Source organism: Bombina bombina, chromosome 3, assembly GCF_027579735.1.
Source record: "Bombina bombina isolate aBomBom1 chromosome 3, aBomBom1.pri, whole genome shotgun sequence".
NCBI classification, from domain to species: Eukaryota; Metazoa; Chordata; class Amphibia; order Anura; family Bombinatoridae; genus Bombina; species Bombina bombina.
In genome coordinates, this window is record NC_069501.1 from 372,492,442 (window position 1) to 372,518,643 (window position 26,202).

Here is a 26,202-nt window from a genome sequence, read left to right on the forward strand (position 1 = left end):
ACTTTTCATCCGGGGGAGTGGGAACTCCATCCGGAGCTGTTTGCTCAACTGGTCCATCGTTGGGGCAAACCAGAACTGGATCTCATGGCGTCTCGCCAGAACGCCAAGCTTCCTTGTTACGGATCCAGGTCCAGGGACCCGGGAGCAACGCTGATAGATGCTCTAGCAGCTCCTTGGTTATTCAACCTGGCCTATGTGTTTCCACCGTTTCCTCTGCTCCCTCGACTGATTGCCAAAATCAAACAGGAGATAGCATCGGTGATTCTGATAGCGCCTGCGTGGCAACGCAGGACCTGGTATGCAGACCTAGTGGACATGTCATCTCTTCCACCATGGACTCTGCCTCTGAGGCAGGACCTTCTAATACAAGGTCCTTTCAATCATCCAAATCTAATTTCTCTGAGACTGACTGCATGGAGATTGAACGCTTGATTCTATCAAGGCGTGGCTTCTCCGAGTCAGTCATTCATACCTTAATACAGGCTCGGAAGCCTGTCACCAGGAAAATCTACCATAAGATATGGCGTAAATATCTTTATTGGTGTGAATCCAAGAGTTACTCATGGAGTAAGGTTAGGATTCCTAGGATATTGTCCTTTCTCCAAGAGGGTTTGGACAAAGGCTTATCAGCTAGTTCTTTAAAAGGACAGATCTCTGCTCTGTCTATTCTTTTGCACAAGCGTCTGGCAGAAGTTCCAGACGTCCAGGCATTTTGTCAGGCTTTGGTTAGGATTAAGCCTGTGTTTAAAACTGTTGCTCCCCCGTGGAGCTTAATCTTGGTTCTTAAAGTTCTTCAGGGAGTTCCGTTTGAACCCCTTCATTCCATTGATATTAAACTTTTATCTTGGAAAGTTCTGTTTTTGATGGCTATTTCCTCGGCTCGAAGAGTCTCTGAGTTATCTGCCTTACATTGTGATTCTCCTTATCTGATTTTTCATTCAGACAAGGTAGTTCTGCGTACCAAACCTGGGTTTTTACCTAAGGTGGTTTCTAACAGGAATATCAATCAAGAGATTGTTGTTCCATCATTGTGTCGTAATCCTTCTTCAAAGAAGGAACGTCTTTTGCCTAATCTGGACGTAGTCCGTGCCTTGAAGTTTTACTTACAGGCTACTAAAGATTTTTGTCAAACATCTGCCCTGTTTGTCGTTTACTCTGGACAGAGGAGAGGTCAAAAAGCTTCGGAAACCTCTCTCTCCTTTTGGCTTCGGAGCATAATACGCTTAGCCTATGAGACTGCTGGACAGCAGCCCTCTGAAAGGATTACAGCTCATTCTACTAGAGCTGTGGCTTCCACCTGGGCCTTTAAAAATGAGGCCTCTGTTGAACAGATTTGCAAGGCTGCGACTTGGTCTTCGCTTCACACCTTTTCAAAATTTTACAAATTTTACACTTTTGCTTCTTCAGAGGCTGTTTTTGGGAGAAAGGTTCTACAGACAGTGGTTCCTTCCGTTTAAGTTCCTGCCTTGTCCCTCCCATCATCCGTGTACTTTAGCTTTGGTATTGGTATCCCACAAGTAATGGATGATCCGTGGACTGGATACACAAGAGAAAACATAATTTATGCTTACCTGATAAATTTATTTCTCTTGTAGTGTATCCAGTCCACGGCCCGCCCTGTCCTTTTAAGGCAGGTCTAAATTTTAATTAAACTACAGTCACCACTGCACCCTATGGTTTCTCCTTTCTCGTCTTGTTTCGGTCGAATGACTGGATATGGCAGTGAGGGGAGGAGCTATATAGCAGCTCTGCTGTGGGTGATCCTCTTGCAACTTCCTGTTGGGAAGGAGAATATCCCACAAGTAATGGATGATCCGTGGACTGGATACACTACAAGAGAAATAAATTTATCAGGTAAGCATAAATTATGTTTTTTCATCAAAGTTATAAAACACCGATCTGAGGGTTCTCAAACTACAGTTTTAAGTCTAGATTCTTTTCAATTGAAATTTAAGATTTAAAAGGACACTCAAGTCAAAATTAAACTTTTGTGATTCAGATAGAACAGCAATTTTAATCGACTCTCTAATTTACTTCCATTAACAAAATGTGCACAGTCTTTTTATATTTACCTTTTTTTAAATCACCAGCTCCTACTGAGCATGTGCAAGAATCCACAGAAAATACAGGTATGCATTTGTGATTGGCTGATGGCTGTCACATGATACAGGGGGAGTGGAGATAGACGTAACTTTGAAATTAGTCAGAAAAAAAATCTACTACTCATTTGAAGTTCAGACTAAGTGCTATTGCATTGTCTTTTTATCATGCATTTGTTGATTATGCAAATCTACTGTATTTACTGGTCCTTTAAGGGGGATCCTTATTATTATTATTATTATTATTTTTCTTCCACAAAATAGTATATTTAATTATTTTAGCTTAAGTCACCCCAGTACTGTCTTTAGTCATTACAGGGCCATTAAGAAAAAATAGTTAAAGTATTTAAGGACTAATTAGATGATCCTTGAAAAGATAATGAAGGCTCATGTAAGTTTACTGATATTCAAATTAGAATGCAATTTGAAAATGTACATTTGTTTTCCTTTGCAATAGCCAACTGTAATGTAAACTGCTGAGCCGGGTATTGGGATGATAATCTACATTTTCTAATTAAAAAGAAACATTTACAACAATTAACATAAAAAGGAGTTTACAATACACCAATTAGAAATATTTCTGAAATTCTGAGTTGTAATATCCTTTCAATTCTGTCAAAAAATGTTGTAAAGTGCTGTAAAGCGTAACCCAAACCATTTATTTTATAATTGTTAGTTAGTAGACCAGAAAAGTGGACACTATAGAATCAACAGGGTGTAGCATGGATTTTTGTTTATGTTTGCCTAACGGGACAGTTTAATCAAAATTAAACTTTCATGATTTTGATAGAGCATGCAATTTTAATCAACTTTCCTATTTACTTTTATCTTCAAATTTGCATTGTACTTTTGATATTCTTTGTTGAAAGCTAAACCTAGGTAGACTCATATGCTAATCTATAGTGCATTTTGACAGTTTTTCGCTACTAGACAGTGCTAGTTCATGTGTGCCATATAGATAATATTGTGCTCACTTCCATTGAGTTATTTATGAGTCAGCACTGATGAACTAAAATGCAAGTCTGTCAAAAGATCTGAAATAAGGGGGCAGTCTGCAGAGGCTTAGATACAAGGTAATCACAGAGGTAAAACATATATTAATATAACCGTGTTGGTTATGCAAAACTGGGTAATAAAGGGATTATCTATCTTTTTAAACAATAACAATTCTGTAGTAGACTGTCCCTTTAAGATAGCATGCATGCAGTTGTGGTGATAATGTATTGTGGTGATTGCATCAGTTTAATTGCTTGTGTGTCTGAGAAGACTTTACTTTGTGGCAATCTAAAGAATTAGAGCATTACATTTTATCACTATAATGGCTGTTTAAGGTAGGCACAATTATATAATTACACATTGTGGTGATTTTTTGTGTATATCCACTAAATAGTTCTCTTGCTGACAGAATACCATTGATGAAGATTTTCAATGCAGTATTTAACAGGGTTTCTCAGTCATTAGAAAATAGTGTGAGAACACAGATTTCCTAAAGACTGGAATTGATCTGAATTTGAAAAACATGTGAACAACTCTTCCAAGAGTCTGTGATAACAACAAAAGTCAGCTAAAGGGACAGTAAACACGTTGATATAAACTGTTTAATTCTGTTCCATACAATAACTTTGTAGTATACATTTATTATTTATTTTATCCTGCAATTTAAGTCTGGAAATGATGTTAGTTTATTGCACTATTGGATACAATTTATTAGGTGTCCTTAAATTAAATGCAATATTGTTACCTTATTTTGATTATTATTATATTTGTATTATTATAACAACAGAAAATTGATTAAAACAGTCAAAACTGTGAAGATATCAAAATAAATTTCATGATTCAGATAGGGCATGGAATTTTAGACAACTTTCTAATTTACATCTATTATCAATTTTTGTTTGTTCTCTTTTGTCTAAAAGCAGGGATATAAGTCTACTAAGCAACTGGATATTATTTTTAAACCCAAATCTAAGTCAGTGGATGTTTTTCCAGTCCGATATTGGTTTCCAATATACAGATTTATATAGGAATATATATTTATAAATACTTAGAACATATTCTGCTATGTGTAGAACATTGGAATGTGAAATATTTACATAAAATACACAGTATAACACTTTATTAAATATGAATATTGCATAAATGTTTTTACATGTTTTCATATAATTAACTGCAAAGGGCTCCAATGCATGCACAACATACACACACACACTGGAGTTTTAAGTAGTCCTGTCAGCCTCTCAGTGAGAGCTTGGACGAAAGTTAGAGTCCGGAGATGCAGGGAGAGTCTTTCTCCGAAACCATCCCGACTTATTTTAACAGCTCCATAAGCAATCAGCGTTGACGAGTTTCGCTGCCTGCTTTCTACACTCAAGTCCATGTCAGGAGCGATGCTACTACACTGTCACACTTGAGAGGCCGTGTTCCTGTTCCACAGCATAGATTCTGGTAAGATTGTTTCATTTTTTATACACATAATGATAACGCAGAAGACAGGGTCACAGTGTGATACCTTTTATCTGTATAGAATCAAGGGTTAATATCCCTGTTGAGGGGGATTATTTAACAGGGGGGGGGTTCTGTAAATAATATTGTTTATTGTGTCTTTGCTGTGATATGTGTGAGATGAGGCTCTGGCAATGGGTGGACTTTTAGTTTCATTTCCGGGAGTATTTGAGCTGCCAATTTGGTGCGTTTTTCTCCCTAGTGCAGGGGCGGTCCTGCGAGGCATTCCTTCTGACCGGGTGTGGCCTATTCAACTTCCTCTGCTTGACCGGCTGTTGCCGGAGATGAAACGATTTCTGTGGCCCGGGTCATAGGAGGTGGTGAGTGGTCCGGCCATTGGAGACTATAAAGGTGCCATTTTTTATATATTATATCTAGTCTGTATTAAAGGCGCCAGCTATGGAGGACTCTGATGCGTTAGAGGGTACTCCCTCTTAAACAAAGTCTCATACCTGTGTTTATTGCAAGGAGGTTCTGATAGATCTGCCTGCTCAACTATGTTCCACTTGCCTTGATAAAGTTACGACATCTAGAAATAATAGGATGTCTAGTACTACTGAGCCGTCTACCTCTGAGGGTTCCCCGTCCCGTGAGGTGCGTTCCCAACATTCATCTCCGATTACACATGCAGCGCCCCAAGGTACGACCATTTCTCCTACTGGAGAGATCCGTTGGCCGCCAGATTTTGAGGATCAACTGCAAACGGCGGTGTCTAAGGTGATTAGTGCCTTACCACGTTCTGCTAAACGCAATCGTAAGGTTAAGTATGGCAATCCAACCCAGGGGTCATATACTCCAATGTATATTTCGGAAAGATTATCCACTGACGAGGACGACTCCGACTCTTCGGAGAACGTTCCTTCTGGGTCGGAGTCTATGTCATCTATAGCTCAGACTGCGGAGGAGCCTGACTTTTGGTTTAGGGTGGAAAAATTGCACCTTTTACTAAAGCAAGTGCTTGCTACTCTCGAAGTTCCGAAACTATCGGAGGAACCTTCGATTCCTACGCTTGATAAAGTATATGAGAACAGGGTGGGGCCTCAGATCTTCCCGGTTCCTGTTAAGATGGCTAACATTATTAAGAATGAATGGGAAAGAAGCTGTTCCCTGTCCTGGACTCTCAGCTTGAGCTATGGGAGACTGTCCCTAAGGTGGATGGTGCTATCTCTACACTCGAGAAGCGGAGGACAATTCTTCTTGAGGATAGTTCGTCGTTTAAAGAGCCCATGGAAAAAAGTTAGAAAACATGTTATGAAAAATGTTTCAACACACAGGTTTGTTTTTCAGCCGGCAGCAGCGGTAGCTGCGGTTGCAACATATTGGTGCGAATCTCTGTCAAACATGGTCGAGAGGGAGACTCCCCTCGACGAAATACAAGATAGAATTAAGGCCTTGAGGGTTGCTAATTCTTTTATTTGTGATGCCAATATGCAAATTATTCGCCTGAATGCTAAGGTATCAGGTTTTTCCGTACTAGCCCGCAGGGCTCTGTGGCTAAAGTCATGGTCTGTGGACATGACCTCTAAGTCTATACTGCTATCGCTTCCCTTTCAGGGAAAGATCCTGTTCGGTCCAGGATTGGACTGGTTACGGGAGGCAAGGGCGCTTTCCTACCGCAGGATAAGAAGGCTAAGCCTAAGGGATCTACTTTTCGTCCCTTTCGTGCGGACAAGGCCCAACGCCAGCAGCCCGCTGCAAAAGCGGATCAGTCCAAGGGCACTTGGAAGCCAGCTTAGTCTTGGAATAAGTCCAAGCAGAACAAGAAGCCCGCCGACACAAAGTCGGCATGAAGAGGCGGCCCTGACCAGTCACCGGACCAAGTAGGGGGCAGATTATCTCTCTTCTCAGAGGCCTGGTTGCAGGACGTTCAGGACCCTTGGGTTCTGGAGGTTATCGCCCAGGTATAGGGTTCAGATCTCATTCACCCAGGGGCAGATTCCTCCTGTCAAATTTGTCTTCCAGACCAGAAAAGAGAGATGCCTTTCTAGAATGTGTGAGGGATCTCTCTTCTCTCTGAGTTATTGTACCAGTACCCCCAGCAGAAAGGGGTTTAGGGTACTATTCATACCTTTTTGTGGTCCCAAAAAAGGAGGGCACGTTCCGCCCGATTCTAAACTTAAAATGTTTAAACAAGTTTCTGGCTGTTCCATCGTTCAAAATGGAAACGATCAGATCTATTCTGATCCTAGTTTAAGAGGGGCAGTTCATGACGACAATAGACTTGAAGGATGCCTAACTTCATGTGCCAATCCACATGGATCACTTCAGGTTCCTGAGATTTGCATTTCTGGAACAACATTTCCAATTTGTGGCCCTTCCCTTCAATCTGGCGACAGCCCCAAGAGTCTTCACAAAGGTTATGAAGGCGCTACTTGCAGTAGCCAAATCCAGAGGCTTTGCTGTGGTGCCCTATCTAGACGACATCCTAGTCCAGACGCGGTCGTTCAGTCTTGCAGAGGATCACTCGAGGGCCCTTCTTCTTTTGCTTCAATCTCATAGTTGGAAGATAAACTCAGGAAAGTGCTCCCTGATTCCCAGCAACAGGGGGGAGTACCTGGGAACGATAGTAGATTCTATTTTCATGAGGATATTTCTCATAGATCAGCGACGCAGGAAGATTGCGTCCACCTGTCTTGCCCTTCAGTCCTCCTGTCCCTCTGTGGCTCAGAGTATAGAGGTGATCGGACTCATAGTGTCCAGCATCGATGTCATTCCATTCACCAGGTTCCATCTAAGACCTCTTCAGTTGTGCATGTTGAGAGTGGAACAGCGATCATACAGACCTATCCCAACAGATTTCTCTGGACGATCGGACGAGGGACTCCCTCTTTTGGTGGATCCGTCCGGAACAACTGTCCCAAGGGACATCCTTCCTGAGACCGTCCTGGGAGATTGTGACCACGGACTCAAGTCTGGCAGGATGGGGAGCTGTTTGGGGTGCCAGGATGGCTCAGGGAAAGTGGTCTTGAGAGGAGTCTCTCCTCCTGATCAATATTCTGGAACTTCGAGCAATCTACAATGCTCTGAAGGCATGGCCTCCTCTGGGGTCGTTCAGCTTCATCAGGTTCCAGACAGACAACATTACATCGGTGGCTTAAATCAACCTTCAGGGGGGATGAGAAGCTTCCTAGCAATGAGGGAGGTTTCTCAGATATTGGAATGGGCCCCACATCTGTTCCCTCTCAGCAATCCACATTCCAGGTGTGGACAAGGACTCCCAGGGCTCATACCTCCATAACAGGAAAGACTTGAGAAGTGAGCTAACTTACAAGGGTGTGTCATACAGGCTTCACCTACAACGTGTGTCGATACACACCTCCAGTTTCAAACCATTTCAAAGACGGTAACTCGTTTGAGGACACCTCATTGGTCAGCTGGTTTCACACCCCCTTCCTGTGATTGGCTGATACACTGACTTGGGCAATTACATCCCTGTGAGAAGACCCAGAGCGGGTTTGCAGTTTCAATAACTGTTGTTACAATGCTGTTTTATTCTTTTTAAATTGTGAGTGTGATTTTGTAGTAGGGCACTACATTATTAAAGGTGTTTTATAATCTGCACTTAGATGTGTTTGTGCGCTCCTATTGATTTTTTGTTTTTACAGTTTTCCTCTAAGAGTTCGTGATGGGACTTTATTAAAGGAGCAGCCACCATTAATCCCAACCAACTAACATTGGATCTTGTATACATTTGCTCTTACGGACATATATTGGTTGTGTATGATATTTGTCTCATATGTTGGGGCAGATATAAGCAGGCTTTGTGAATATTTATCATTTTTGTTGACACTTCTGTTGAATGTTGTTTTATGCACATAGGTACATTTGTGCAGTTCACTTTATATAATATAGGACGAATACCCGTATAGGTATATTCCATATGCAATATTGCAGCGCCTTGTATACACTGTCTTTTTCTTGTTTTCACCGTCAGATTAGGGTCCGCATTCTTTTTGCCCTCCCGTTTTTCATTCAGTGTCCTCTAGAGCTTGGGTATTTGTTCCCACAAGTAATGAATGAAGCCGTGGACTCTCCTCCCCTTTAGATGGAAAACATAAATTATGCTTACCTGATAATTTTATTTCCATCGTGAGGAGGAGAGTCCACAACTCCCGCCCGTGGTTTCGGTGGGCGGACCTAAAATTAGTTTTTGTTCTTCTGGCACCATTTATACCCTGATATTTCTCCTACTGTTCTTTGTTCCCTTGGCAGAATGACTGGGGGATGAGGGAAGTGGGGGAGGGGGGTATTTAAGCCTTTGGCTGGGGTGTCTTTGCCTCCTCCTGGTGGCCACGTTCTTAATTCCCACAAGTAATGAATGAAGCCGTGGACTCTCCTCCCCGCGATGGAAATAAAATGATCAGGTAAGCATAATTTATGTTTTTGTAATTTTGATGTTTTTTGCAACTTTAAAGATTTTTATTGCCGATTTTTGTGAGAATTTTAGGAGACTTTTGGTGTAACTTGGTGCATATTTTCCTGTGCATATATTTGTCTTTAAATTGACATATTTCAAGTTTTGAACAGTTAAATGCATTTGATTGCAATATGTATGTTTAAAAATATATTTGAATAAAATCACAATTAAAATCTCAATATTTCATCAAATAAAATCATGATTTTCTTTTTCCATATAGCACAGCCCTAATATCAACTCATTACCAAGGAATCACTTGGCTTGAGTATAGCTTTAATTTATTAATATGCATTCATTTCTTACAGGATATGCTGGTTGAATTATGTTCTGGTCCTTGTCTTGCTTTGGAAATAAGAGGCACTGATGTTCCGAAGCGCTTTAGGGAATTCTGTGGACCTGCAGATCCTGTAAGTAATCTGTCCTTGTTCTGAATCTTTTTAGAATTACAATATAAATCATGGGAAAACAATATGAGTATAGCTCTTGTAGATTATATTTATTTTATGAAATGCGTAGTCTTTTTGATAAACATTAAAGGGATGTTGTACTATAAACGTTCCCTTTAATGTGTTTCTAGTAGTTCATTTTACCTACTGGAGTGTACTAAATTGTTTGTAACAGCTCCTTTGCCTTTATTTTGTCATTTGAAATATTAGTTTTATCTTGTTGAAACCTCCACCTATGTTGCAAATATGATTACTGCAGTATTCTCTATAGAAAGAAATTATGTAAACAGGAGGCGTCAAGAAAAATAAATCTCCTAGTGGGGTGTAGGAGAGAGATTATACAGGGAGTGCAGAATTATTAGGCAAGTTGTATTTTTGAGGATTAATTTTATTATTGAACAACAACCATGTTCTCAATGAACCCAAAAAACTCATTAATATCAAAGCTGAATATTTTTGGAAGTAGTTTTTAGTTTGTTTTTAGTTTTAGCTATTTTAGGGGGATATCTGTGTGTGCAGGTGACTATTACTGTGCATAATTATTAGGCAACTTAACAAAAAACAAATATATACCCATTTCAATTATTTATTTTTACCAGTGAAACCAATATAACATCTCAACATTCACAAATATACATTTCTGACATTCAAAAACAAAACAAAAACAAATCAGTGACCAATATAGCCACCTTTCTTTGCAAGGACACTCATCCATGGTCAGTGTTTTGATCTGTTCACCATCAACATTGCGTGCAGCAGCAACCACAGCCTCCCAGACACTGTTCAGAGAGGTGTACTGTTTTCCCTCCTTGTAAATCTCACATTTGATGATGGACCACAGGTTCTCAATGGGGTTCAGATCAGGTGAACAAGGAGGCCATGTCATTAGATTTTCTTCTTTTATACCCTTTCTTGCCAGCCACGCTGTGGAGTACTTGGACGCGTGTGATGGAGCATTGTCCTGCATGAAAATCATGTTTTTCTTGAAGGATGCAGACTTCTTCCTGTACCACTGCTTGAAGAAGGTGTCTTCCAGAAACTGGCAGTAGGACTGGGAGTTGAGCTTGACTCCATCCTCAACCCGAAAAGGCCCCACAAGCTCATCTTTGATGATACCAGCCCAAACCAGTACTCCACCTCCACCTTGCTGGCGTCTGAGTCGGACTGGAGCTCTCTGCCCTTTACCAATCCAGCCACGGGCCCATCCATCTGGCCCATCAAGACTCACTCTCATTTCATCAGTCCATAAAACCTTAGAAAAATCAGTCTTGACATATTTCTTGGCCCAGTCTTGACGTTTCAGCTTGTGTGTCTTGTTCAGTGGTGGTCGTCTTTCAGCCTTTCTTACCTTGGCCATGTCTCTGAGTATTGCACACCTTGTGCTTTTGGGCACTCCAGTGATGTTGCAGCTCTGAAATATGGCCAAACTGGTGGCAATTGGCATCTTGGCAGCTGCACGCTTGACTTTTCTCAGTTCATGGGCAGTTATTTTGCCCCTTGGTTTTTCCACACGCTTCTTGCGACCCTGGTGACTATTTTGAATGAAACGCTTGATTGTTCGATGATCACGCTTCAGAAGCTTGTCCATATAGCTCCCCTCAGGCTCCGCCCCCCCCCCCCCCAGTCATTCTCTTTGTTGCTCTAACAAGTAGCATCTCCACGGGAGGGTAAAGAGTTTGTGGTGTTAGATTTGTAGTTTTTATTTCTTCAATCAAGAGTTTGTTATTTTAAAATAGTGCCGGTTTGTACTATTTACTCTGAGGCAGAAAGTGATAAAGATTTCTGCTGAGAGGAAAAAGATTTTAGCATGTTGTAACTAAAATCCATTGCTGTTCCCACACAGGACTGTTGAGTACCGGAGAACTTCAGTTGGGGGGAACAGTTTGCAGGCTTAACTGCTTAAGGTATGCTCAGTCATTTTTTTCTAACAAGACCTGGTAATGCTAGAAGACTGACAGAAATCCCCATGAGGGAAGGTAAGCCATTTTCTGAGACGCAGTATAGAAGGATGGCTTCAGTTAAGGGCTTAAATACTGGTAGACACTGTGATGGGCTAAATCGATTACTTTATTAGTGGAATCTTATATTTGTTCAACTGTTTGAAACGTTGGAAACACTTTTGGGTTTTTTATTACGCCTGGCATATTATTAGACGCCTAGTCTGACTCAGGAAGGCCCCATAACTCTGAACTGAAGAGGGAGGGGGCCTCATTTTCGCGCCTCAGTTGCGCAGTTGATTTACAAGACAGCTTCATGCAGCTTGACGTGTAGAGTCCTGAGAGTGCAGGAGGACATCAGGGAGGCTTATTTTTCTTCTACAAATAACCCTAAAAGAAGGTAGGGCCACAGAAAAGACTGTGGCACCGTGCTGTAGTGTGTTAAACCGGTTGTTTACTTCAATTTGCTCCGGTTTGGGCAATAAGGGTTTAATTGATTTGAAAATTTGTGTGCAATCATTTCAAAGCATTAGGATCATGTGGTGAAAATTTCATAAAGATCGGTTGTTTTTTGGTGACTTGGTAAAAAAATGTGTGCTTTTTATTATTTAAAGACACAGTAATGTTTTTTCAAAAAGTGATTTTTTTCTGTATTGTAGTGCTGTCTAAGTCTGCAAACATGTCTGAGACTTCAGATAGACCTTGTTCTTTATGTTTAAAAGCCATGGCGGTACCCCCATTGCATTTATGTGTAAAGTGTGCTAAAACATCTAAGCATTTTAAAGACTATCTAGTGACACTTAAAAATGTAGCCCAAGATGATTCTTTAACAGAGGGTAATGAGGATAGTCCTTCTTCCTCTCCCCATGTGTCGACACCAGTTACGCCCGCGCAAGCGATGCCTAGTACCTCTAGCGCATTGGCCCCTATTACTTTACAAAAATTAGCAGCAGTAATGGATAATTCCCTTGCAGCATTTTTATCCAAACTGCCAGTTTTTCCAAAAAAGCGCGATAGCTCAGTATTAAATACAGAGAATGAGCAATCAGAAGCTTTGGATGATTTATCTGTAGTACCCTCACAAAACTCAGAAGTAGCAGTGAGGGACGGTCTGTCTGAGGGACAAATTTCTGATACAGGAAAAGTTTCTCAACGGGCAGAGTCAGATTCCTTAGCGTTTAAATTTAAGCTGGAACACCTCCGCGTCCTGCTTAAGGAGGTTTTAGCTACGCTGGATGATTGTGACCCCATGGTGGTCCCAGAAAAATTGTGTAAGATGGACAGGTTTTTAGAGGTCCCCGTATACACTGAGGCATTCCCGATCCCAAAGAGGGCGGCGGATATTGTGACTAGGGAGTGGGAGAGACCAGGTGTACCCTTTGTTCCCCCCCTATCTTTAAGAAAATGTTCCCCATAAACGACCCCAGGCGGGACGCGTGGCAGACGGTCCCTAAGGTAGAGGGGGCTGTTTCAACACTTGCTAAGCGTACAACTATACCAATAGAGGACAGTTGTGCTTTCAAAGATCCTATGGATAAAAAATTGGAAGGATTGCTGAAGAAAAGTTTTGTTCAGCAAGGTTTTCTGCTTCAACCAATTGCCTGCATTATTCCGGTAACTACTGCAGCTGCTTTTTGGTTCGAGGCCCTGGAGGAGTCGCTCCAGAGGGAGACTTCATACGATGAGGTCATGGATAGAATTCATGCTCTAAAGCTGGCTAATTCTTTTATCACTGATGCCGCTCTCCAATTAGCTAAACTAGCGGCGAAAAACTCAGGTTTTGCCATCATGGCGCGAAGAGCGCTTTGGCTCAAATCGTGGTCGGCGGATGTGTCGTCCAAAACGAAACTGTTAAATATTCCCTTCAAGGGGAAAACCCTATTCGGCCCAGAGCTGAAAGAAATTATTTCAGATATTACTGGGGGCAAAGGCCATGCCCTTCCACTACAGGAGAGCCCCAACCCTAAGAAATAGATTAGCACCGAGCAAAATAATCAAACACACTCAACAACAATCCAAAGACATTACTAAACTCAAGAAAGGCATTTTTGGTTTACAGGGAGTATATAAATGTGGAAAAACTGGATGTAGCTCTTGTCAATACATCAAATCTGGCACAAAACTTTTCAAGTCTCATACTACTGGAGATACGTTTCCCATCCAGGGTTTTTATAATTGCAACACCTCTTTTGTTGTATACCTGTTAGAGTGTGTGTGCGGCCTGCAATATGTAGGCCGCACCTCTAGGAAGGTCAAAACAAGGTGGGGGGAACACTATCGTAACTGTAAAAATTGCAAGAAAATGAAAGTTAAACATAGTGTCCCTACCTATTGTCTAACAAAGCATCAGGGCAACCCTCATATTTCCAAATACATTCCTATAGATTTCATCCCCAAGTCATCAGATTACAATAGAATTAATAAACTCAGACAACGGGAAACCTTTTGGATTTTCAAGTTGAAAACACTGTTTCCTGAAGGTTTAAACGCCAACTTAGACCTAGCAGCTTTCAATTAAATCAGACGGACCAATAGTTTCCCATCAATTAATATCCTAGTAGCTTTTCTCCATCTTTTTCCTCCCATCACGATTTTTCCCCCTTCCCACCCCCTTCCCTTTCCCTCCCCCCCTTCCCACCCCCTTCCCTTTCCCTCCTTGACTTTTACTGCAGCCTGCAATACAACTCTTCACAAGAAGTTTGTTCACCTCTATCAGAGCCACACAGAGATTCACCTGCCTTGGTCCAGACGCAGTATACCATTGACCCACCAGTGTGCTAACTGATAGCACCGGTCATAGTACGGTGCATATCCTTTCGGTAAGCCTTTTGATTGTATTCACTCTGACTTAGATCCAACAATATCACGCTATGTGGCGCCCTCTTTTTTATTTCTAACCTTCCACAAGATAGGCCGTTTAAGGCCAAAAACAAGGCTAATTTTGCTCCTTTCGCAACTTCAGGAGCGGACCTGCTGCAACCTCTGCTGCCGCAAAGCAAGATAACGCTTCCCAGCCCAAAGCAACCTGGAAACCATTGCAGGGCTGGAATAAGGGTAAACAGGCCAAGAAGCCTGCTCCTGCTACCAAGACAGCATGAAGGGGTAGCCCCCGATCCGGGATCGGATCTGGCAGGGGGCAGACTTTCTCTCTTTGCTCAGGCTTGGGCAAGAGACGTTCCGGATCCCTGGGCATTAGAAATAGTTGCTCAGGGGTACCTTCTAGAATTCAAGGATTCTCCCCCAAAGGGAAGGTTCCACATTTCTCGTTTGTCTTCAGACCAAACAAAGAAACAGGCGTTCTTACGCTGTGTAGAAGATCTCCTAAAAATGGGAGTAATACACCCAGTTCCAATTGCAGAACAAGGACTGGGCTTTTACTCAAACCTGTTCGTAGTTCCCAAAAAGGAAGGAACTTTCAGGCCAATCCTGGATCTAAAAATTCTAAACAAATTCCTCAGAGTTCCGTCTTTCAAGATGGAAACCATTCGGACAATCTTGCCGATGATCCAGGAAGGTCAATATATGACTACCGTGGATCTAAAGGATGCATATCTACATATTCCTATCCACAAAGATCACCATCAGTTCCTAAGGTTCACCTTTCTGGACAAACATTACCAGTTCGTGGCCCTTCCTTTCGGGTTGGCCACCGCTCCCAGAATTTTCACAAAGGTGCTAGGGTCCCTTCTAGCGGTGCTAAGACCGCGGGGCATTGCAGTAGCACCTTACCTAGACGACATATTAATACAGGCGTCATCTTTCCACAGAGCCAAGGCTCATACGGACATTGTTCTGGCCTTTCTAAGGTCTCACGGGTGGAAGGTGAACGTAGAAAAAAGTTCTCTGTCCCCGCTCACAAGAGTTCCCTTCCTGGGAACACTAATAGACTCGGTAGAAATGAAAATCTTTCTGACAGAGGTCAGGAAGTCAAAACTGTTGAATACTTGCCGAGCTCTTCATTCCATTCCTCGGCCTTCTGTGGCTCAGTGCATGGAGGTAATTGGTTTAATGGTTGTGGCAATGGACTTAGTCCCTTTTGCACGAATTCATCTCAGACCACTGCGACTGTGCATGCTCAAACAGTGGAATGGGGATTACGCAGATTTGTCTCCTCAAATACAAATGGATCAGAAAACCAGAGACTCTCTTCTCTGGTGGTTGTCTCAAGATCACCTATCTCAGGGAATGAGTTTCCGCAGACCGGAGTGGATCATTGTCACGACCGATGCCAGTCTGTTAGGCTGGGGTGCGGTCTGGAACTCCCTGAAGGCTCAGGGTCTATGGTCTCGGGAAGAATTTCTTCTCCCAATAAACATTTTGGAGCTGAGAGCGATATTCAATATGCTCCAGGCGTGGCCTCAACTAGCGGAGGCCAAATTCATCAGATTTCAGTCGGACAACATCACGACTGTAGCGTACATCAATCATCAGGGAGGAACAAAGAGTTCCCTAGCGATGAAGGAAGTATCCAAGATCATCAAATGGGCGGAGGATCACTCCTGCCATCTATCTGCAATCCACATCCCAGGGGTAGACAACTGGGAGGCGGATTTTCTAAGTCGTCAGACTTTTCATCCGGGGGAGTGGGAACTCCACCCGGAGGTTTTTGTTTAGCTGACCCAGCTATGGGGCATTCCAGAATTGGATCTGATGGCATCCCGTCAGAACTCCAAACTTCCCCTTTACGGATCCAGATCCAGGGATCCCAAGGCGGCATTGATAGATGCTTTAACAGCGCCTTGGTCATTCAGTCTAGCTTATGTCTTTCCACCGTTTCCTCTTCTTCCTCGGCTAGTAGCCAGAATCAAACAGGAGAAGGCTTCGGTAATTCTGATAGCGCCTGCATGGCCACACAGGACTTGGTATGCAGACCTAGTGGACATGTCATCGGTCCCACCATGGAAACTGCCATCGAGGCAGGATCTTCTAATTCAAGGTCCTTTCAAGCATCCAAATCTAGTTTCTCTGCAACTGACTGCTTGGAGATTGAACGTTTAATTCTAGCTAAGCGTGGGTTCTCTGAATCAGTTATAGACACTCTGATCCAGGCCAGGAAGCCTGTCACCAGGAAAATTTACCATAAGATATGGCGGAAATATCTTTGTTGGTGTGAATCCAAGGGTTACTCCTGGAGTAAGGTTAGGATTCCAAGGATTTTAGCTTTTCTCCAAGAAGGATTGGAGAAAGGTAGTTCTTTAACCCTTTAAGGACACAGCTTTCAGTTTGCTCAATTGTTTTATGACGGAAAAATTCCGTCATATGTCCTTAAGAGGTTAAAGGGACAGATATCTGCTCTGTCTATCCTGTTACATAAGCACCTGGCAGCTGTACCAGACGTTCAGGTGTTTGCACAGGCCCTAGTTAGAATCAAGCCTGTTTACAAGCCTGTGGCTCCTCCTTGGAGTCTAAATTTAGTTCTTTCAGTTCTTCAAGGGGTTCCGTTTGAACCTTTGCATTCCATAGATATTAAGTTATTATCTTGGAAAGTTTCGTTTTTAGTAGCCATTTCTTCTGCTCGAAGAGTTTCTGAATTGTCTGCTTTGCAGTGTGATTCACCCTATCTGGTATTCCATGCAGATAAGGTTGTTTTGCGTACCAAACCTGGTTTTCTTCCAAAAGTGGTTTCTAATAAGAATATTAACCAGGAAATCATTGTTCCTTCTCTGTGTCCTAATCCAGTTTCTAGGAAGGAACGACTTTTACACAATCTTGACGTGGTTTGTGCTTTAAAATTCTATTTAAAAGCAACTAAAGATTTCAAACATCATCCTTGTTTGTTGTCTATTCTGGTAAGAGGAGAGGTCAGAAAGCGACTGCTACCTCTCTTTCCTTTTGGCTGAAAAGCATCATCCGATTGGCTTATGAGACTGCTGGATAGCAGCCTCCTGAATGAATTACAGCTCATTCCACCAGAGCTGTGGCTTCCACATGGGCTTTCAAGAATGAGGCTTCTGTTGAACAGATTTGTAAGGCAGCGACTTGATCTTCACTGCATACATTCGCCAAATTTTACAAATTCGATACTTTTGCTTCTTCGGAGGCTATTTTTGGGAGAAAGGTTTTGCAAGCAGTGGTGCCTTCCGTTTAGGTTACCTGACTTGTTCCCTCCCTTCATCCGTGTCCTAAAGCTTTGGTATTGGTATCCCACAAGTAAGGATAAATCCGTGGACTGGATACACCAAGTAAGAGAAAACAGAATTTATGCTTACCTGATAAATTACTTTCTCTTACGGTGTATCCAGTCCACGGCCCGCCCTGACAATTAAGTCAGGTTCAAATTTAATTTAAAACAGCTACAGTCACCACTGCACCCTATGGTTCTCCTTTTTCTCCTAACCGTCGGTCGAATGACTGGGGGGGTGGAGCCTGAGGGGAGCTATATGGACAGCTTTGCTGTGTGCTCTCTTTGCCACTTCCTGTAGGGATTGAGAATATCCCACAAGTAAGGATGAATCCGTGGACTGGATACACCGTAAGAGAAAGTAATTTATCAGGTAAGCATAAATTCTGTTTTTTAAGTAAGTATGTAAATGCCTGTATAATTGTTTACCTGTGGATATGTTGTAGTTTACATTATTACAAGATGAGCAGAAACACGACTGACATAATATATATATGGTAGGTTGAGTATATATAATGGCTGGGAAAGAAACATTTTTTTCCATACAGTGTATACAAGTCTTCTGTGTGGGTTTTAAGGGAGTCCGTTCTTACTAATGTGTCCTTTTACATGCATTTATCTGGAAGATTCAAACTGTCTATGAAAACTTGCATTCCATGGATTTATCTGGTGACAATTAAACCAATTATTTTATAAATAAGGGGGGGAACAATTATGTTTCTGTTCTGTAGAAACCTATGTTTTTTTGCCAGGCTTGTGGAGGCAAATCACTAACAAAGATGTATGATTTGTCCTTATAAGCCAGTGAGCATGTATATGCCAGTAACAGTTGTGCACAAACATTGATTTCCTGCTGTCATTTGAAATGTATTGTCACCAATATTGTATGCCCAGTGGTCAGTGGACTGATATGCAAACATGTACAAAATATTGTCATTAGACTTCCTGCAGATAAAAGTTAAATAATTTATCTTCATAATGTTTTCTCAAGCTTTTTGCAGAGCTTCACAGAAGGAAGGTATAACTAGCCAAGGGAAAATAAGTGCACAGGGAAAAACAATTCATATATTGTGCCCATTTTCACAGTGCAAATAAACAGAGCACAGTAAAATGCATTGTTTTTTTTGTACAGTTAACCTATTCTAAATTAAATTATAGCAGATTGCATGTGACTTACTTGGCTTCTCATAACACTATTTACCACATGTGACAGCTAATATTGCATGGTGCAGGTAAAAAAAACAAAAAAACACCAGAACAATGACTAAACCGAGGTGTAAAAAATTGCCCTAAACCAGAGGTTAATCAAAGAGTTAGTTCTATACAGCATTAATGAGGCAAATCCAGCTTGGGTGTGCTCAGGATATTTAAAAGTTTATTCTCACAGCATTGCTACATGTGTAGTCTCGCCTCCTGAGGAGAGCAACTACCTGCACTCTCCGAGCCCCCAGACTATGCCCCAACCTAACAGGCTGGCATCTGTGGAAATTACTATGGACAATGACTGAAGAAATTAGCCTCCTTGAACCAAGTATTGCTGCTTCGCTAAGTTAGGGACTTTCTTGTTCTGTGATTTAACAGGATCTTTTGAGACAGATCCTTGTGGTCCCCATTGCAATAATGCAAAATCTGCAATTAGAGGGTCCGAAGATTAAATCTGGCAAATTGATTTGCTTCTAAGCAAGCCATCATGACAAACAACTTCCATGCACCGTTCAACTGAACGGATTTAGCTAAAGAAGGTTGAAGCTTTAGTCTATACTGGTCTATGCAAAGTCGCTAAATCAACTCTGAACCCCAAAAAAGACACACAAGTCTGAGGAGTTAAGGAGCTCTTTTGAATATTTTATTTTCTGTGACTGAAGAACCATTTGAGTGTGAGAGCCAGGTAAAAAGAGGGGGCCTGAACCATAAGATTGTCCAAGTAGGTAACAGAGATTCCAAATGCCACAAAAAGATACAAGCTACTGGTGTTCAATAAGATCCAAAAATGTATTGGGAAAAGTGAAGATGCAAAAATATGACAGACAGCATGGCTAGGCAGCCACAAAATGTGACTGTCTAAAGCTTTTTGCACCCCCTAGTGGCACTTATTTATAGACTCATAGGTCTAGCAATAAGAACCACTAGGGGGCACAAAGCTGTCTGTCAAATTTGTGGCATTTGAAATCATTTGGCGGAGTGATTCACTGCCGTATACATGCTCCGGGTAATAACAGCCTGAGCGTTTCAAGGATCACATTAATGCACTGTGCAGCTGAAGAAACAGAGATTCCTTGAGATTGGACTTAAGAGCTCCAAGCTCCTTTGTAAACACTCTGGGTGCTATTGCTTGATTCCTCTTTAAGAAAATCTGGTTATATTTTTAATCCTTTTGTTGCTATTGCTGATGTATCAGCTGCTATATCTAAATGGTTAGAGAATCTCTCTGAGTCTGCTCAGGTTCTGGATTAGTCTGATAGAGATAACTTCCTAGAGCTTTTAGAGATACTTAAATGCGCTAATGCTTTTGTGGGTGATGCTATTCTTGATATTATTAGAATTAGCTCTAAGAATTTGTGTCTTTCTGGTGTTGCCAGATGTGCTTTATGGCTTAAGTCTTGGTCTGCTAATGCAGCTTCTAATAATAAATTACTTTATATTCCTTTCAAGGTAATAGACTTTTTGGAACTGAACTAGACAATATCATTTCAGCAGTCACTGGTGGCAAGAGTAAGGAGAAAAAAATCAGCTGCCTCTTCTCCAAATCAAAGCAGCTCAGGTAAGCCCTGGAGGCCTGCTGCCAATTGGCACAAGTCCAAGAATTCCACCCCTACTTCTAAGTCAGCATGAAGGTGCGGCCCCCAGTCTAGTATCTCTGGTAGAGGGGGCAGGTTGATGCATTTTCAGGATGCATTTTTTTGCTCAGTTCCAGACCCTTGAGCTCTGAAAATTGTCTCTGCAGGGTATCTAATAGGCTTCAATTCAAAGCCTCCCAGAGACAGAATTTTTCTTTCAATGGTGCCAAGGAACACAGTGAAAGCTCAGGCTTTTCTTTGCTGTGTTTCAGATCTAGAATATTTAGTCCCACTTCCTCCTTTACAGCAGGGGAAGGGGTTTTACTCAAATCTCTTCATACTTCCCAAGAAAGAGGGAACTTTTCAGCTTGTTCTAGATTTAAAGATTTTGAACAAATTTGGCAAGATTCCAACTTTCAAAATGGAAAGCATCAGGACTTTCTTTCCTTTTATTCATCAAGGTCACTATGTGTCAACCATAGTCTTAAAGGATGCCTTTTTGTATGTTCCAATTCATTTGGATCATCACAGGTTTCTGAGGTTTGCCTTTGTATGTTTGTGGTTCCTCTATTCGGTCTGGCCACTGCACCAAGAATCTTTACAAAAGTTCTGGGTGCCTTGATTTCATTAATAAGGTCTCGGGGGATTTCTGTTTTTACCTATTTGGACAATATCTTGGTTCAAGCTTCATCTATACTTTTGGCAGAATCTCATGTCAACCAAATGTTGACATTTCTTCAGCTTCATGGTTGGAATATAAATTTGCCAAAAAGTTATTTGATTTCTCATACATAGGTGACTTTTGGGATTTCAAATAGATTCTGTCTCCATGAGATTGTCTCTAACAGAGACAAACATTTCAAAGTTAACACATTTTGCTTGGCTTCATATGAGGCCTCTTCAGCTTTGCATGCTAAATCAGTGGAACAGGGATCACTCCCAGTTATCACAAATTATCTTCCTGGGTTCTCTTGAAGGACAATCTCTCTCATGGTTGTTAGTTCCCCAGCACATTTGTCAGGGAGCAAGCTTTGCTCATCCTCTGTTGACTGTAATTTTGACAGATGCAAGTCTGTGTGGCTGGGGTGCTGTATAGGGTTTGCGTCTGGCTCAAGGAGTTTGGGTACCCTAGTAGGCCAGTTTGCCAGTAAATATTTTGGAAGTCCGAGCAATTCGGAATCTTTCCTTCAATTTCAGTCAGCCAATGTTACAGCTGTGACTTATATCAATCACCAGGGGGGGAACTAGGATTTCCTTGGCGTTGCAGGAAGTTCAGAAAATTCTGGATTGGGCAGAGATCCATCATTGTTATATATCTGCTGTTCATGTTCTAGGAGTGGACAAGAGAAGCAGATTTTGTCAGTCGTCAGACAATCCATCCAGGGGAATGGTCTCTTTATCCAGATGTATTCAGTTAGATTGTAGATCTTTGGGGCCTACCAGAGCTATATCTCATGGCTTCCAAATTAAACAACAAACTTCCTCAGTATTTCTCCATGTTAAGGGATCCAAGGGTTCTGGAGACAGATGCTCTGAGAATGTTTTGGTCGTTTCAGCTAGCCTATTTGTTTCCTCCTTTGGTTCTGTTATCCAGAGTTATAGGCAATATCAGGCAAGAGAATGCATCAGTGATTCTAATTGCTCCGAAATGGCCTCAAAGAGTTTGGTTTGCAGATCTGGTTCAGATGTCCAGTTATCAGCCCTGGCCTCTTCCTTTAAGAAAATATTGTCTGTCTCAAGATTTTTTTCACAGAAAATTTGCTAATATTCCTGATGTGCATAGTTTTGTTCAGGCTTTATCTAGAATAAAGCCTTAATCAAACCTATTTCTCCTCCTTGAAATCTTAACTTGGTTCTAAAAGTTTTGCAGTCTCCTCCTTTTGAACCTATGCATAATATGGATATCAAGCTTATTTCCTAGAAAGCTTTATTTATTTTGGCTATTTCATCTGCTAGAAGAGTGAATTGTCAGCACTTTATTCTGATCCTCCTTATTTATCGGATAAGGCTGTTTTGAGAACTTCCTTTGATTATGTGTATAGTACACATTGATACTTAATTCATGTACAGATTTATAAACTCTGTATTATTTTTATACAGAAGTTTACATTTTTTTTAGAATTCATCAGGAAGAAACAGTCTGGATGTCTGGATTTATTCCTTTTGTACTTCAATAGATTGGAAGTTTTTCTTCTTTCAGAATCAGAGTCCTCTTAATTAACAGCAGACCTGGATCCTCTTTGGAAAACGTACCAATGGTTTAGGGGCTAGCTAAATTGGCTTGAAAGCTGAGGGGTGAAATTCAAATCCAGCTATGGCTCCTTGCTTTGACCAGAAATCCTGCAAAAGTAGCTGCCTTTATCTAATGTGTCCAGGACCTGGAGGGCATGGCAGTGATTGTCCCTGTACCTGTCTCAGAACTGGGCCAAGGTTTTTACTCTTTAGAAGGAAGGAACTTTCAGACCATCTTAGACTCGAAAACCCTAAACAAAATCCTAAGGATAAATAAAAAGAGAGAACGAACAATAGCATAATAGCTTGTTCTATGGCTAGTTACCACCCAAGAAGCAGCCTCTCTTTGCTACTAAGGATACCTGCCTTCAAGATGTTAACAATAAGCATATTTCTCTTGTTAAGTGTATCCAGTCCACGGATCATCCATTACTTATGGGATATTCTCCTTCCCAACAGGAAGTTGCAAGAGGATCACCCACAGCAGAGCTGCTATATAGCTCCTCCCCTCACTGCCATATCCAGTCATTCTCTTGCAACTCTCAACAAAGATGGAGGTAGTAAGAGGAGAGTGGTGTATTATAGTTAGTTTTTTAACTTCAATCAAAAGTTTATTATTTTTAAATGGTACCGGAGTGTACTATTTTATCTCAGGCAGCATTAGAAGAAGAATCTGCCTGCAGTTTCTATGATCTTAGCAGAAGTAACTAAGATCCACTGCCGTTCTCACATATTCTGAGGAGTGAGGTAACTTCAGAGGGGGAATGGCGTGCAGGTTATCCTGCAATAAGGTATGTGCAGTTAACATATTTCTAGGGATGGAATTTGCTAGAAAAATGCTGCTGATACCGGATTAATGTAAGTTAAGCCTAAATACAGTGAATTAATAGTGACTGGTATCAGGCTTATTACCAGAGATACATACTCTTATAAAAGTGCAATATAAAACGTTTGCTGGCATGTTTAATCGTTTTTATATATGCTTGGTGATAAAACTTATTGGGGCCTAGTTTTTTTCCACATGGCTGGCTTGATTTTTGCCTAGAAACAGTTTCCTGAGGCTTTCCACTGTTGTAATATGAGTGGGAGGGGCCTATTTTAGCGTTTTTCTGCACTGCTAAAATTACAGACAGAGACACTCAGCTTCCCTCTGCATGATACAGGACATCTCTGAAGGGTTCAAAAGGCTTCAAAAGTCGTGTTTGAGGAGGGTAACAACCACAGTAGACCTGTGGCAGTTGTTGTGACTAGTTTTAAAAACGTTTTTTTCATTTATTATTCCGTTTTTGGTATTAAGGGGTTAATCATCCTTGTGCAAGTGAGTGCAATGCTCTGCTAACTTGTTACATACACTGTAAAAATTTTGTTAGTGTAACTGGCTTTTTTCACTGTTATTTCAAATTTTGACAAAATTTGTTTTTCTTAAAGGCACAGTAACGTTTTTTTATATTGCTTGTTTAACTTGATGCAAAGTGTTTTCCAAGCTTGCTAGTCTCATTGCTAGTCTGTGCAAACATGTCTGACATAGAGGAAACTACTTGTTCATTATGTTTAAAAGCCATGGTGGAGCCCCATAGGAGAATGTGTACTAAATGTATTGATTTCACCTTAAACAGTAAAGATCAGTCTTTATCTATAAAAGAATTGTCACCAGAGGGTTCTGTCGAGGGGGAAGTTATGCTGACTAACTCTCCCCACGTGTCGGACCCTTTGCCTCCCGCTCAAGGGACGCACGCTAATATGGCGCCAAGTACATCAGGGACGCCCATAGCGATTACTTTGCAGGACATGGCTGCGATCATGGATAATACCCTGTCAGCGGTATTAGCCAGATTGCCTGAATTAAGAGGCAAGTGCGATAGCTCTGGGGTTAGATGAGATACAGAGCGCGTAGATGCTGTAAGAGCCATGTCTGATACTGCGTCACAATATGCAGAACCTGAGGACGGAGAGCTTCAGTCTGTGGGTGACATCTCTGACTCGGGGAAACCTGATTCAGAGATTTCTAATTTTAAATTTAAGCTTGAGAACCTCCGTGTATTGCTTGGGGAGGTGTTAGCTGCTCTGAATGACTGTGACACTATTGCAGTGCCAGAGAAATTGTGTAGACTGGATAAATACTATGCAGTGCCGGTGTGTACTGATGTTTTTCCAATACCTAAAAGGTTTACTGAAATTATTAGTAAGGAGTGGGATAGACCTGGTGTGCCGTTTTCCCCCCCTCCTATATTTAGAAAAATGTTTCCCATAGACGCCACTACACGGGACTTATGGCAGACAGTCCCTAAGGTGGAGGGAGCCGTTTCTATTTTAGCAAAGCGTACCACTATCCCGGTTGAGGACAGTTGTGCTTTTTCAGATCCAATGGATAAAAAATTAGAGGGTTACCTTAAGAAAATGTTTATTCAACAAGGTTTTATTTTACAGCCCCTTGCATGCATTGCGCCTGTCACTGCTGCGGCGGCATTCTGGTTTGAGGCCCTGGAAGAGGCCATCCATACAGCTCCATTGACTGAAATCATTGACAAGCTTAGAACACTTAAGCTAGCTAACTCATTTGTTTCTGATGCCATTGTTCATTTGACTAAACTAACGGCTAAGAATTCCGGATTCGCCATCCAGGCGCGTAGGGCGCTATGGCTTAAATCCTGGTCAGCTGACGTGACTTCAAAGTCTAAATTACTCAACATTCCTTTCAAGGGGCAGACCTTATTCGGGCCTGGTTTGAAAGAATATATTGCTGACATTACTGGAGGTAAGGGTCATACCCTTCCTCAGGACAGGGCCAAATCAAGGGCCAAACAGTCTAATTTTCGTGCCTTTCGAAATTTCAAGGCAGGTTCAGCATCAACTTCCTCTGCTTCAAAACAAGAGGGAACTTTTGCTCAATCCAAGCAGGCCTGGAAATCTAACCAGTCCTGGAACAAGGGCAAGCAGGCCAGAAAGCCTGCTGTTGCCCCCAAGACAGCATGAAGGAACGGCCCCCTATCCGGCAACGGATCTAGTAGGGGGCAGACTTTCTCTCTTCGCCCAGGCATGGGCAAGACATGTTCAGGATCCCTGGGCGTTGGAGATCATATCTCAGGGATATCTTCTAGACTTCAAAGCTTCTCCTCCACAGGGGAGATTTCACCTTTCAAGATTATCTGCAAACCAGATAAAGAAAGAGGCATTCCTACGCTGCGTGCAAGACCTCCTAGTAATGGGAGTGATCAATCCAGTTCCGCGGACGGAACAAGGACAGGGTTTTTATTCAAATCTTTTTGTGGTTCCCAAAAAAGAGGGAACCTTCAGACCAATTTTGGATCTAAAGATCTTAAACAAATTCCTCAGAGTTCCATCATTCAAGATGGAAACTATTCGGACCATCTTACCCATGATCCAAGAGGGTCAGTACATGACCACAGTGGACTTAAAGGATGCCTACCTTCACATTCCGATTCACAAGAATCATCATCGGTTCCTGAGATTTGCCTTTCTAGACAGGCATTACCAATTTGTAGCTCTTCCCTTCGGGTTGGCTACAGCCCCAAGAATTTTTACAAAGGTTCTGGGCTCTCTTCTGGCGGTTCTAAGACCGCGAGGCATAGCGGTAGCTCCTTATCTAGACGACATCCTGATACAGGCGTCAAGCTTTCAAATTGCCAAGTCTCACACAGAGATAGTTCTGG

The 26,202-nt window shown here is 41.8% G+C and overlaps 1 protein-coding gene across 1 annotated transcript in view; it reads left to right on the top strand.

The window, feature by feature from the left end:
• NME7 (NME/NM23 family member 7) overlaps positions 1 to 26,202 on the top strand; it is a 682,167-nt gene that overhangs the window by 529,389 nt on the left and 126,576 nt on the right. Inside the window, exon 10 of the mRNA XM_053706509.1 lies at positions 9,324 to 9,425. Within this exon, the coding sequence (XP_053562484.1) occupies positions 9,324 to 9,425 (102 nt within the window). The remainder of the gene's footprint in view (positions 1 to 9,323; positions 9,426 to 26,202) is intronic.